This window comes from Dreissena polymorpha, chromosome 3 (genome assembly GCF_020536995.1).
Source record: "Dreissena polymorpha isolate Duluth1 chromosome 3, UMN_Dpol_1.0, whole genome shotgun sequence".
Lineage (NCBI taxonomy): Eukaryota > Metazoa > Mollusca > Bivalvia > Myida > Dreissenidae > Dreissena > Dreissena polymorpha.
This window is the reverse complement of record NC_068357.1, coordinates 47847759-47862605: the sequence shown is the minus strand read 5'-3', so window position 1 is coordinate 47862605 and position 14847 is coordinate 47847759. Positions and strand designations below refer to the sequence as shown.

General features: G+C 36.2%; 1 protein-coding gene across 1 annotated transcript; it reads right to left on the bottom strand.

Annotated features, from left to right (window-relative positions):
* Positions 1-10126: 10126 nt before the first annotated feature.
* LOC127873831 (tripartite motif-containing protein 12A-like) lies at positions 10127-14006 on the bottom strand. The gene is made up of 2 exons (XM_052417837.1): positions 13848-14006; positions 10127-12723 (listed from the first exon to the last, which is right to left on the bottom strand). Exon 2 carries the CDS (start codon positions 12698-12700, stop codon positions 11645-11647), a length of 1056 nt encoding a protein of 351 aa, XP_052273797.1. The 5' UTR covers positions 12701-12723; positions 13848-14006; the 3' UTR covers positions 10127-11644.
* Between the last annotated feature and the right edge of the window lie 841 nt (positions 14007-14847).

Here is a 14847-nt window from a genome sequence, read left to right as displayed (position 1 = left end):
TTACAACACAAATCAATTTGGATTTAACTTTAACAGGTGTCATGTAGTAAAAAGAAAACACATAAACTTATTTAGTAATGAAGCAAAATATCTTCGATATTGTGATTAACACTATGAGGAAATCCAAACGCTGATGGTGTCTACAGATTTTGGATAACAAAAAAAGAGAACGTGTGTCCCGCGTTATGCACAAATAGGTCGTATGCCATAAAATCATGCCACTATTGTAGCTCCAGCCCACCCTGCCCATCCTCGCAGTTTAATCAGCAGCTTCCCTGTCCCACAGGCACTCGGCATTAATAACATGACACTACGTTAGTCGAAAACAATTTTTACCTATTATATATGTAAGTAAAAAAATAAATGCCACTATCTGTTTTGTCTTATTATTTTGTATATTAAATGGACAATTTTGAGAGTTTTGGGAGAAAATAGCAGCTGAGGAGAGGGGGTAGTAACTAATGCCGAGTGCCTGTGCCCTAATGAGACCATTAAGGTACGATGTCGCTTTTTGGTCAGGAGCAACGCTGACAGCATATGGGATAAGAAACATTTTCGCATGACGCTGTTCATATTGTGCACATGGCAGAAAGGACACGCTCTTTGAAAGAAGATAGGTATATGTAATTCTACTCAAAACAAAATAGAAGAAACCACTCACACAATGGTCAGTGACCGACTCGGACCAAACCACCGAAAGAGCGCATAAATGTCAGTGTACCGAGTCAAAGTATTTAGCAGCCTGTAAAAACTAGATCCCACTAGTCCACTTCCAATTTCCGCGCAAAGATTTCTCTGGTCCCGCGCATCAATTCCGTAACATATCACAAACCACATCATGATAGTCGTTTGGAATTATTATTCCTGTTGATTATAATTATTATTCCCAATAATTTAACGAATTATTAAAAGATTTTTCGTTAACAGTGTTTAAGGCGAACCATTCGTGAAACATTCAATGATGTAGAAAATAACTTGGATTTGCATAAAATATCAATAAAGTGACAACTAGAAATTATTCCGGATCTGGAAGGATTTAAATACGTGATCATAATTGGTATGAATCGACCTAACGTCTACCTTGTGTCGAGATTTTTGTTAAAAAACGCGAGTCGCACGTGAGGCGACCGTGCGTCTTTTTCACATTCGTACGGTCTCCCAAGCAGAATCAACTATCTTGAGCGTAGGCGCTTAGGTTGATGCCTCGCTCTTTCGTCAAACAACCGTCTTAATGGTACCGCGCGCACGTCTGAAACAGACACCACGCGAGAACCACAGGAAGACTGCGGAAAATGGACGTTTAAAACGAGTCGATCGCGTCTTCCTTTTATTTAAAATTGCAGGTATAAATTAAACAGTTAACATGTATAATTTATTCTTAATAAACAAAGCCCAAAATACCATTAAGAACATGACTATTTCGTTTGCTCATATGTGAATAGTCGTTAACGGCGTCAAAATGATGTACAAATCCGAGTGCGCTCATGGGCTGAATGGAGGATACTTTTTGCAGAATTCGTCAAATTATTGGTGCAGCTTTTTGCGAAACTCACATGATTACTTATTTAAAGGTAATTGTAAGTGCTGTTGGTCTTATATTCATGATATTTTTACGGTTATCTTCAGCCGACTCCCTCCTCCTCCTCCCCCCCCCCGATAACTGGGCTATAAGTCGTACGTTAACATCCGGCGCACTTTGGCGATCCATTGGTTAATGTCCTTTAAAGGTGCCCATTAATGTTCCTGTTTGATGTGGAGCACACGTGAGATGAGTCGACCAAGAGACCTTACAATCTCCAGGTCAGCGTCCTACCACTCGACCACTGTTTCCACCGAAACGCGAGCCGTGATGCTTTTCCACCTTTGAGCTACCGTTCGAATGTATATCATGTTTTGTTCAAAATGGTCGAGATAATATGACGGGCTAATCGATCTCAAGTGCAAGTTTTTTTTAAATGAATCGTTTTTATCGCTCAATGAAAACGGAAATAAACAAGCTTAACCCATTGCATGCTGGGAAATTTGTTTGTCTGCTAAAATGTCGTCTGCTGTATTTGTATAACAAGCATATTTTTTAATAAAGAATACTATCAGAATAGCAAACAGTGTGGATCCTGATGAGACGCCACGTTCTGTGGCGTCTCATCTGGATCCAAACTGTTTGCAAAGGCCTTCAACATTCGGTTCCAGCACTGAAAGAGTTAAAAACACGTATATAATTCCATAAAATACACACATGGTGCAAAGTGGCATTTATGCAAGGGTAGTTGCGACGAACTTGTCAACACACTGCGTCCAGCGCACGACAACCGCGTGTCAGACGTGCGACAACAGTAGGAATAGACATGACCTCTTTGCCACAATGCGTGACACCAATCCGCCTAAGTATATGGAGTAAATTTGGGTGTTTCTCCTAAAAAAAACTGTCCACAGATAACCGCGGAGCTTGAATGTACACATTAGACAAGGTTTATCAAGTAAGCGGCTTGAAGGATTGTGTAAGTTCAAAAGATTCTTTATGGTAGATAAAGAATTGAAAGTGCGAAGGTAAACATTACCGATAGTACATAAGAAGCACTTAATAGTCCTTTCAAGATACGGCTCTACCACTTTAAACCGCGTTTGTAAATATGATTCATGAATATGAAATTTCAGAGCCCAAGTAAATTGATTTCTGAACTTTCGTTCCGTTCCAAAAAAAGAGAACAGAGTGAGCTTTGAAAAGTACAACAATCCATAACGACTTTGTTCAAACCCTCGTTCATAAAGAAACAATTCCTCCTTCAATAGCAGAAGTTCTAATGACGCGCATTCCGAAGTGAGCAAGACATTTAAATACTAGTAAGTTTGTATTCTAATTTCCGATGCAGATGAAATACATGTATGCATTTTACAGAAGGCTTGGCACACACGTAGTGTAGTTACTTGATTTACACCTTTAAGGCATCACACGATGTTGCGCCAATAGCAATTGTGCAATTAAACAAATACCCTAATCGTTATTATTTGATTGATCCCATTCGTGTTTTGTTTCGTTATTTTGATCGGTATGGTGATTAAGAATTTGGTGACAATGAAAGCACTCAGTACATAACATCTTTGAACATAGGTTGTTTTCCACAAACCGTACTAGAACATCTTTCACCTCTCGCAAAAATTCCAGATTTCGTGCAAACCGACGACATTACGTTCACCTATGAAAAGCTTCTAACAGCGTACGTGGTTTTAGCCGAATATCATAAAACAATATAGACAGGCATGCTTTTTAAAGCTTTTCTAATAGATAAATCCTGTATTTGGGCCGTGCTCTGTGAAATGCATATGCGGAAAGTATCGTCCCAGATTAGCCTGTGCTGTGCACACAGGCTAATCAGGGACAACAGTTTAGGCCTAAACTCAATTTTTGCTAAAAATAGACGTTCTTCAAACGAAAAATATCATTAAAGCGGAAAGTGTCGTCCCTGATTAGCCTGTGCGGACTGCGCCGGCTAATCTCGGACGACACTTTACGCACATGCATTAAACTTCCTTTTCACAGAGCACGGCCCATTTGTTTTTATTTCAAATGTCTCCGAAATAATTCGTGTCTGTTCTGAATCATCTTCTAAAACTATACCAGTGTTACATAATGCGGACTGCACAGGCTAATCTGTGATGACACTTTACGCACATGCATTATGCCCAGTTTTCGCAGAACACGACTTATATTTAAAGGAACAACTGCTTTGTGATCGCAAACATGCATCGGTCAAACGAAATTAATATACTAACGCTCGTGTTTATTGTAACCATTCACGATTATAAAACCGCAATATATAACTTCATTTTGAACATTTTTTAAAAATTATATTGCTATCAAAACTCTTCCAAATCTGCTCTGCTCTAGAGTTCAAAATAACAGAACCATAATCAATAAATGTCGTGCATTTTATTTTCACAAAACATATCTATGAACCGACATTCCTAACGTGGTACGTTGCACAACTATTTCTCGGGCTGCACCCATCCATCAGAAACACGCGCAAAAAGACGAATAACGACTGCATCTTTCTGAACTCGCACTAATTTTCTCAAAACGCTCCGACCAAATTATTTAGTTTATGATATGCCTCATTTGTATGCTTTACTTTTTAGAAGCGGTATAATTATCGTGTTATGTTCAATGCCTTTATATATAGTTTTTGTTTTGATAATTTATATTTTTAAACAATGTGAAAGCGCATTCCCGATTATTTTCGAATATTATTACGCAAGTCTTGTAAACTTGAACTCGATTACTTTAATATTTAACATACGATTTTCAAGTTAGTATTTCTTTATCTAAGCACACGTATGTGGACGGGAAAATAGAAATAAAATAAATGATAAACATTTCCATGCAGTGCATTTAAAATGGTGTGTTGTTTCTAATGAATTTCCTTTTGTCAGAGAAACTAAAGTGTACAAATTGTACCATTGTGTCGCATGAACGCACGTGTGCGTGTAATCGTACGTGTTAGTAAAATAATAGTGTGTCGATCTAACGTAAGGAACACATGTCCGTTTCATCCCACATGTCCGAGAAACTAAAATTATGGGTGGTATAAAAACACCAAGACGTATCATCGTACTTCATTCGAAGCTAAACGTGTGTCCACGTCTGTCCTTTCGAAGCTAAACTTGTGTCCACGTCTGTCCGTTTATGCCTAAATGTTGGAGAAGCAAAAGTTATGTTTATGTATGTCTGAACAAATCCTTATTCCTGACGTACGTGAAGGAGAATTAAAAAATGTCTTATTAAGACATCTACACCGACTACATGGGGTGGACTAATCTTGTACATGTTAAATGTACATGTGTGGGGTTTCGACTTGCATGTGTATATGTATGTGTTATAAAATTAAACTCTTATCTTCTTAATAAGAAATAATAAGAAATTCCATAGACGTATGACACGTTCGGCGGAAAAGAGGTGACATACAATACTCTTTTTTAATTTGCAATCCTTTTTCTATCTCGTTCCTACAACATACTAACTCGAGGGAACGTCTTACTAACTCTAGTGAATGAGTTAGCTATGCCGTGGTAACGACTTATTACGTCTATTGAACGAGATAGAATAAAATATGGGGGCAAAACTAAAGAAAAGATGATTGCAAAAAAAGAGCGGCTTAAATAAAGCAGGGGTTCATTAAACACAAGAGGGGATAATTTTAGCTACTAGTATCTCCAGGGAACGAGTAAGTCAGCCAATCAAATTTTGCGTTACATTTGTAAATATTATGTACGCATATATATAGCTGGTGTGGTATGATTTAACGCCGGATGCACGTGAGTTTAGTTGGTGTTCACCATACCGGACATGTGGGGTTTCCTGCGGGCACTCCGTCTTACCCCCACAAGAATACACCGGCCATGATGATAATGGTTAAAATGTAAATTTTTATAGCAAACAATATTTGATAGGCTGGCAAACTTGTGTGAACGAGTTAGCTAAGTCGTTCCCTCGAGTAGGCTAAACGTATCTCATCTTTTGTTTCATACACCCATTCTTTACCTACTGCACCGCTCTCTTTTCATTGCACTCCTCTTTTATTTAGTTTTGCACTCCTCTTTAACTGTCGTTTCCCCAAGTAATTATGTGATGGGAACGAGATGAAAAAAAGAGGCATGTAATTAAAAAAAGAGGAGTGAATGTCACCCCTAATCCACTGTATAAACGACTTAATACGAAAAGTATTTTTAATTGTTAGCCCTTTAACTCGAATTTCCTTATATTACTTGTAAAGGTTAACCTGAATGCTTATTATATTTCAGATAGTAATAATTTTAGGTTTTGTAACTCATTCTATGCATGTACTTTTCAATTATGATTGTTTTTTCTTCATATTGTTTTATGTACATGTTGTTTCAATGCATTGTGAGTATGTATGCTATCTCCGAAATAAATCTATCTATCTATAACTGTATTTTTAAGAAAGCACATACAAGATTTCAACCACGAGACAACTGTGATGGTACGCTAAGTTTTATTAACACGCGGTGATTTCCCTTGAAAGAAAACCCAAGGTCAACTGTTGGTAACCACAGGTGGTTAGCGTGTGGCTATGATATTAATGAATGAAAACATCATTTTGAATGATAAATAATCATATTATAACGCATAATTAACTTTTCTGAAAAAAAAATATTACTATCAAATATATATAACAAGGTATGCAACTCAAAATCAGCCCAAAACGGAATACATCGCTTTGAACAGCAATATCTTCATCAATTGTGCAACGATTTTCACGATCTCGGTCTTATTCAACGCAGAAATGATTTTCCTTTCTGGAAATGTATATGTCTTGCAGTATTTTTACAAATGCTGGGTCAACTTTTAAGAAATAACACGATACACAACACGCATGACCCAGTTGACAGTGATCATGCAGTCTTTATGAATGAAATCTCCAGTTGTAAAGACACACCTCCGCATTGGACCAATGAAATCACTCGTATGTTTAAAATGTCAGTTAGTTGAAATGTATGTAAACAAAGGTTTCAAACGGCGCTGGACAGTTAGTCTTGATGCATAATGTAACGACAAGAACAGTAATAATGTTTTTTCAAACGTTTTATTGAATTATGGTATGGAACTACATGAACTTTGTAGGGAAGTTGCCCTTTACTCCGTTAAGATTTCAGTCTTAAAGACTGCATGATCACTGTCAACTGGGTCATGCGAGTTGTGTATCGTGTTATTTCTTAAAAGTTGACCCAGCATTTGTAAAAAATATTGCAAGACATATACATTTCCAGAAAGGAAATTCATTTCTGCGTTGAATAAGACCGAGATCGTGAAAATCGCTGCACAATTGATGAAGATATGGCTGTTCAAAGCGATGCACCCCGTTTTTGGCTGATTTTGAGTTGCATACCTTGTTATATATATATTTGATAGTGAATTTTTTTTTTCAGAAAAGTTAATTTTTCGTTATAATATGATTATTTATCATTCAAAATGATGTTTTCACTAATTAATATCATAGCCACACGCTAACCACCTGTGTTGGTAACTTTATTATTGTTCATTGAAATGCAAATAAAAATGTTGTGAATAAAGTACGTTGCAAACATACTGTCATGTCTCTTCTTAGCAAAAATCCAGTTTAGGCGGAAAGTTTCTTGCGGTTAGATGAAAATACGAGGCTATTCATAGATAGTACAAAATAAGTAAAAAATAGCAAGTTTTGAACATTCGCATTTAAGTATAAACCTAAACCGCAAATAATAGCTATAACTGCGTGCCATTTTCAAACCAGAACAGGTTAAATACGACAAACATAACATAATGTGTAATCGATTATATGTATAATGTAGTCGACCGTATAACCCGAGTTCATACGAAAATTATAATTTATAAATTATTTACAAATTGAAGATTAAAACAGACGGCCTTCGTTTTTCGTGTGAAATTATCGACGACCGTTTTGATATCTAAGTAATTGGCTCCTAGATTTTTTCAAAAACTCTTTATCCGCTCAGAAGACATAGTAGATCTTCAACTGTCACGTGGTACTGAAGGAAGGGTCCGTAGTTAAATATATTGGCCTCGCTCAGGGAAAACGGGGCTTAATGACGACACTTTTCGCCTGGACTGGATATCCGCTAAGAAGAGACTTCTTTTAAACGAAAACCACCGTACAAGCGTGAAGTTTCGACTCTCATTTCGAAATGTACAGGCTTATTTGGGACCGAACTCGCTACGCAAAGCATGCGTTCTCCCTATATTTTAAATGTGATGTTCAGATAAAAGGGAAAACACAAGTTTCGTGTTTGTTTGAATACATATTGAAACGGAAGGTCATATATAGTCAAATTCCATACCACATATACCATTGCCTGCGCAGGTAGGCTTTTACTAAAAAACTGACATTATCATAATTTAAGTAAACACGCCTTATTGCGTGTGTAATAATTCGTCCCGGCGTAGTTCAAATGGGCCGTGCTATGTGAAAAAGGGGTTTAATGCATGTGCGTTAAGTGTCGTCCCAGATTAGCCTGTTCAGTCCACACAGGCTGATCAGGGACAACACTTTCCACTTTTATTATATGTATCGTTTTAAGAAAGTCTCTTCTTAGCAAAAATCAAGTTAAGGCGGAAAGAGTCGTCTCTGATTAGTCTGTGCAGACTGCACAGGCTAATCTGGTACGACACTTAACGCACATGCATTAAACCCCCTTTTCACAGAGCGCGGCCGAAATGTAAATTAACTTTAGTTTAAAAAAAAATAAAAAAACACTCGTTAATGTCGATTTCTGAAATTTGAGACCGGACACAGGTAATTGGACAAATCAACTCTATGTTGATAAAATGAAATTTAATATACGGTTATTCGATAAATATTTGAATAACGATGCGATCTTTGTGACAAATCTGGGGGCAATAAAAATTCATTGCAAGCTCGTTTGTTCTGTTTTGTATTCAATATCAGTGAAAGTGCAAATAGGTATGTATGAAATGGTATACACATTCAATTTTCCAAACACAAAAGTTGAACGAGCAAAATCAATTGTTGTTTTGCCGTAGATGATGGTGTTTAAGTTCAGGATGAAAAAGTCTACTCCGAGCAAACTGAGACTATGTATATGGCTAGTCCTGACTTCCATAAGTTATTATGTCGCTCTTTATTTTCTGACATTACGACAAACGGGTCTACTCAGTTCAATAAAACATATGATCTAAACTTGAAATTTATTTCCATTTACTATGGCAAAGTCTTTTACCTTAGATTCTGCTTCATAGGGAAGATGTAAGTGTTGTTATTCTTAAATGGATCAAATTATAAAACTCTATAAACTATAACTATAAAATTTTATATTCAGCAATAGTTCTGGAACACACCTAACAGGGTGCAGAATCAACAGGCTATTCAGGGGTTTACACACGGACTGGAGAGAATGTAAACACACCGTTTTTCAAATATCTCAATTAATAGAAATTCATTTGCAAAAATCTTAAGTGCTTAAAAGACAGCTTTTCTTGCAGTTTGTGCCGATATCTTAAAGGGATCTTTTCACGCTTTGGTAAATTGACAAAATTGAAAAAAGTTGTTTCAGATTCGCAAAGTTTCGTTTTAGTTATGATATTTGTGAGGAAACAGTAATATTGAACATTTACCATGGTCTAATATAGCCATTATATGCATCTTTTGACGATTTTAAAACCTAAAAATTATAAAGCGTTGCAACGCGAAACGATTGAATAATTTGGAAAGTTCTGCTTTTGTCGTTAAATTTTGTGAAACTACGAAGATTGCTTATATAACGTATAAAATACGTCGAATATGTGTACTCGGCGGAATAGCTCAGTAGGCTATAGCGTTTTTACTTCAGGACTCTTGCAGGACTCCAGGGGTCACTGGTTCGAAACCTGGTCCGGGCAATGTTCTTTTCCTTTTCTTAATTTTATTCTTGATTTTTTACTGGAGCTTTTACGATCCAATGTTTACATTTATCGATATAAAGCATTCAATGAATAAGTTAAAAAATGCCAAAATCTGTGAAAAGGCCCCTTTAAAAAAGTTAATTGAAAACGAAGCACCACTTATCGGTGTGGTCACATCCATTAACGTTTAATTTCGAACCCAACAAAAGTCACGTGAGCATGCATGCTGTTAACCCATTTATGCCTAGTGGACTCTCCCATACTTCTGAATTGGATCAATTTATTTCCAAAATTAGGGATGTCAAGTATGTTTATTTCTATATTTAGAATATTTCATAAAGAAATTCCTTTAAGCAAACAGCGCAGACCCAGATGAGACGCCGCATGATGCGGCGTCTCATCTGGGTCTCCGCTGTTTGCAATGTCCTTTTTTCAGGACGCTAGGCATAAATGGGTAAAACATAGTGTATGCATTCGCAGAGTGGCTAGAGACACGTGACGGTTAACGCAACGTAACGCAACCAAATAAGCCAGATTGGACGCCGAGTTATAGCACAGAACAAAACATACATGTATCAAGTTATTCAGGCATAAACACGTTAAGCTCATCATCATTTACATACATATGCAATAACAGCATGCGTTAGAAGTTAATTCAAAACATACATTATTTCGAACAAAGATCAATTTACATGAACAAGAAATAAACATGTGTTCGTGTTTCGTGACAATTTTAATACATAGTGACCACATAATATCAGGCGTAGTTTAATAACTGCAATAACTATTATATAATTATGTACCTAATTTTATTTGTAAAAATATATATTTATTGCAAACTACATATCTAAAATATTTTCTTTTTAAATGATCGAAACTTGAGTTTGTATGGCGATCTTTCCACAATTTTCCACTGAATGATAACCAATCGTGCTGAACTGTTAAGGAAGAGCATGCTGAAGAGTTGCCGATTCCATAGTATGCTGCACATGTTGCCGATCGCGATGTTTAACCCTTTCCAACTGCGTATTCGTTATCGGTAGCTTTTTGAAAAAAAATGAGAATTTCAAGTTTTCGCGATCACGCACTTGTTGGGTTCATATTTCCATTTCTTACATTCATGGCAATAGAAAAGCGTTCTCCTTCCATTCCGCATCATGCAGGATCCACTTTTTTCGGGGATTTTCTACCACAAAGGCACCTTGCATAATGTTTTCCAAAGATGCCGACTCAATAACTATTTATTCTAAATGGTCTACGATGGTTAACCGATCATTTCAAAACCGTCCCGAATTTAACATTCGACGTCCAAGTGTTAAAACTTAAAAATATAATGCCGCAAGTTTTCCAATCCGACCAGGCACGGTTGCATACACAAGCACTACTTTCAGACACGGATTAATAGTCGCGATGAAACCCCAAAAATATCCCGATTTTGTCAATTTCGCTATCGTGAAACATTCGTGAGCCAAGATGACTACATGTTTATTTGGGTAACCAGTTCTATGTGAGATACTGATTTCAGAAATGGATACCTGTTCTATTTTGGGAGGGGTGGGAAATCCAATAATTGTATCACAGGTTTATTTTGTGTCAAGTCTTGGGTTCGAATTCACGATCCCCGTATTCATATGCAGGTGCTCTACCATCGTAACTACCGCACAACACCCGTCTGTGTATTATTTATCATCGTTGAGCGCTATACATAAATATATTAGATATATAATTCAACCTACAGAATTAAAAAAGCTGAAGATCTTGGTTAATATATATGCATATAACGTCAGCAAAACCAATACAACTATTACAGTTAAACGTGCTAGAGCATCAAAATGTAGCAATTTACAACAGCACTGCTAAGAAGCGGTTAGAAGTAAGGCTGATGATGCCAGGTACAAAGACAAGTCCATGACATCACACAAATGCATTTTAGATATTTTGTAGCAATAAGTCATGATTCCAACATTGTACCACCTAACCTCTATAACAGGTATTTAACATAATGTGCACGATTAGGGTATTTCTAGTTTAACTTTGACTACGAAGTTTCATCAATATATACAACAAACTTCCAAAACGCACACTTGATAATGTATCCGTGTAACGATGCCCTAGAGTGAGCCTGATAGACCATAGATCTGCACAAATGATGTTAATTTTGGCAAGCTATGACGTCTCCTTTATGCGCCGTATTAAGTTGGGAAGCAAACGGCGTTGTCCTTTATCTTCCATTCACACACTCTTTCTATGTTCCAATTTGGTCGGCTTGAATTGGACTTCGCCAAGATATTCGCCACCAAGTTTAAGGAATGACGTCATAACATCAATTCCAACATGACGCATACGCACACTCGTCAAAGTTTCTGTTACAGCTGTAACGCTGCTTTCAATAACGACAGTTTGATCTTTATTTATTACTAATCGCATAAACCTATCGGAATAGTCCCGATAGTCGCCTATTTGTTGTAATTCGTTAGTCTTAAAATCAATTACTGCCAGTAAGTTTTTAATTTCAGATATTTGTTCTTGCTGCTGGTTTGTTATAGACTCAAATGTTTCGGCTTTTAATTTCGATTTCAGCTTTACGAAGAGTTTCTTAAGATCTTTCTCAATGTCACTTAACTGCGCCGAATACTCTTCGAATTGGGTTTTCAGTTGAATTCGATTTACAATCAGATTCTTGAGGGCAGTTTTCAGCTTGGATTTCATTTGAGAAATTTCTTGTTGTTGCGTACAAGTGACAGCTTTAACTACTTCTGGTGTTGCATGGTCTTCAATTAGAACAAATCGACGACACGATTTTCCGTGAACCTTCTTACAGAAATCACACATCAACAAGGAATGGTTCGGACAAAAGAATTTAAACGGCATCCTCCTATGCGTAGAACACATAAAGCTCTCTGTGTCATCGTCATATGTAGAAATAATTGTTCCCTCACCATCACTCGATTTGTGAAGTACGTCCTCATCTGGATCACTAGCTTCAGGTTGAAAACATCTAACCAATTCTTGTACCGCAATATTTGTCTTCAAACCCTTTACCAAGTCCGCCGTATTTTTGCTGCGAAGGGATGGATATGTGATGTTTTTACAAGTGGGGCACGTGATGTTTTTGCAAGATGCATTTTTCGCAATTAGTTTCTTAAGACACAGGTCACAGAACGTATGTCCACATTCAAGGTCCTTTGGGTTGGTGAATACTTGATCACAAAGTGGGCATTCCAACTTCTTCCAAAACAACGAGTTTCCCAAGTTAGGTACACAATCTCTATTCCAACCGGTTGCCATTTGGGTTGTTGGCTTGACAAGTCCTGTGAAGTGATATGAGATAATGGATAAGACACAAGCAAAGAACGTGACTCCAAGAAGGGACAGAAAGGGAATTCACTTTTCATGCCACACATAAAATCAATTTCAAGTGGAAAATACATAACGAAAAACCAGTGTGCACCGATTTTCAAATAAAATGAGTATACTTTTGGGCTAATTTCATCAAAAGATTAATCTGCATTTTAAATAAGCAGAATTCAATGGTAAACCCGTATTTTTTTCTTATAATTATTCTTATTGATGTTAAGAGGCAGATCTAACTTATATGGCACACATTATTTAATACTTCTTCTATTACGTTTGTTAGATTCGCAATTACGTCGCAATATCAAAACATGAATATACCCATATACGAAATTTCCTTATTAGTCTTTTTCAATGTTTAAATCTATTTTCGTTTAAATCTAGTATATAATCAGAATAATTGAAATAACAGAATGCAGCTGTCCGGGTGGGAATAATGATTATTTATAAAAAAATCTGTAACCTTCATAGTGACTTCATATAAACCTATAAATATAGCGAGGTCATGAGTGGATCTGTAACCTTCATAGTGACTTCATATAATCCTATAAATATAGCGAGGTCATGAGTGGATTTTTTACTTTCGCTTCCAGTGCAGTCACAAGATTTATTACTATCTGTGTTGGTAACAAAATGCTAACGAATGTTTAGTATATCATATTTAAAACGCCATTATAGCGCAATCGAAACAGTTATAGATAAAAGAATACATTTCTATGGATAAATAAATGAAAAGTATTTCGTGTTACGCATTTTTAACTGTCTGCAGTAGCGTCTAAGATTAGGCAATAGCGAACAACTTGAGTTCATTATGCGCTTTGATTTACTTTCGCTTTCGGCGCAGTCACAAAATTTATAACTATCTGTGAAGACAACAAAATGCTACCGAATATTTTTTTACTTTAACGTAAAACGCTATTTTAACGCAATCGAAATAATTAGAGACAACGAGATACATGTCTATGGCTACATAAATGTAAAATATTCCTTGTTATGTATTTCTTTCGGTATGCACACATGCAATGTAGTTAAACAAAGACTGAACAAATACTTGCTACAGCTAAACTATAAGTAAACAGACCTTGAGTATGCAGCCTGTTTTCAAAGACGAATATTTGACGATAATCATCCGGTGTGCAAGTGGTCTGGGGAGGAAATCACTATTCAACAATAAAAATATAATGCACACGTATCGCGTATGTGTCGCACATACATTTAAAAAAATAAAAACATAATAAATAAACTCGTAAATTAAAATCACGCGACAAGATGGCTAAATATGTATTTTCACATGATTCATCGTCACATTGGAATGCTATTTAAAGGTTTATAGGAATCCCATTTTAAAATAAACAAATAAAATAAAAAATACTGATTCAAAATGAGCTAACCTTGGCATATTTCATATCAGTTGTACATTTATGTGTAAAATACCGATTGCTTATTCTTGTTAGGTTAACATTTGGTAAGGGTGTATTTTGTTTAATGTATCGACATTGTTGCGTCAGATTTTAACCTTAATATTTAAAAAAATAAGAATTCTTCGACGCGGAAATTAAATACTGCGATATATAATGTAAGTAAGAGATACATGGTAATGCAATACACGTCACAAGGTCGAATGGTGGTTAAGACCTTGAGTATGTCATATAACCCCTGCGTTATCATCTTACTAGACTCACAAATGTTGAGACACATTATGAATAAAAGATGAACTTAAATATATAATGTTGTTGTTTTTTTTTTACAGATTTTCTTATGATATTTTATTATAGGGCAAACCGGACTACCCAATTCAAATTCCATCTCTAAGGTGACTAACAAACAAACTCACATGCGAAGGTAACTGCAACCGAAAACGGATTGAAAGAGGATTGAATAAACCCGTACGCCCTATTTTGTGCAATGTGTGAATAGGTAACAAACATTATTATGTACTCCTAAAAGCAATCGACATGTTTAAAGCGTTCCGGATGTTCATATTCATTCGGTGTTGCAGTACGTTAGTTTTCTATTTCTCCGTCTATTATTCTCTCCCTGTATTTGTTCGTCCATAAAAACTAAAAATGCTCGAAACAAAA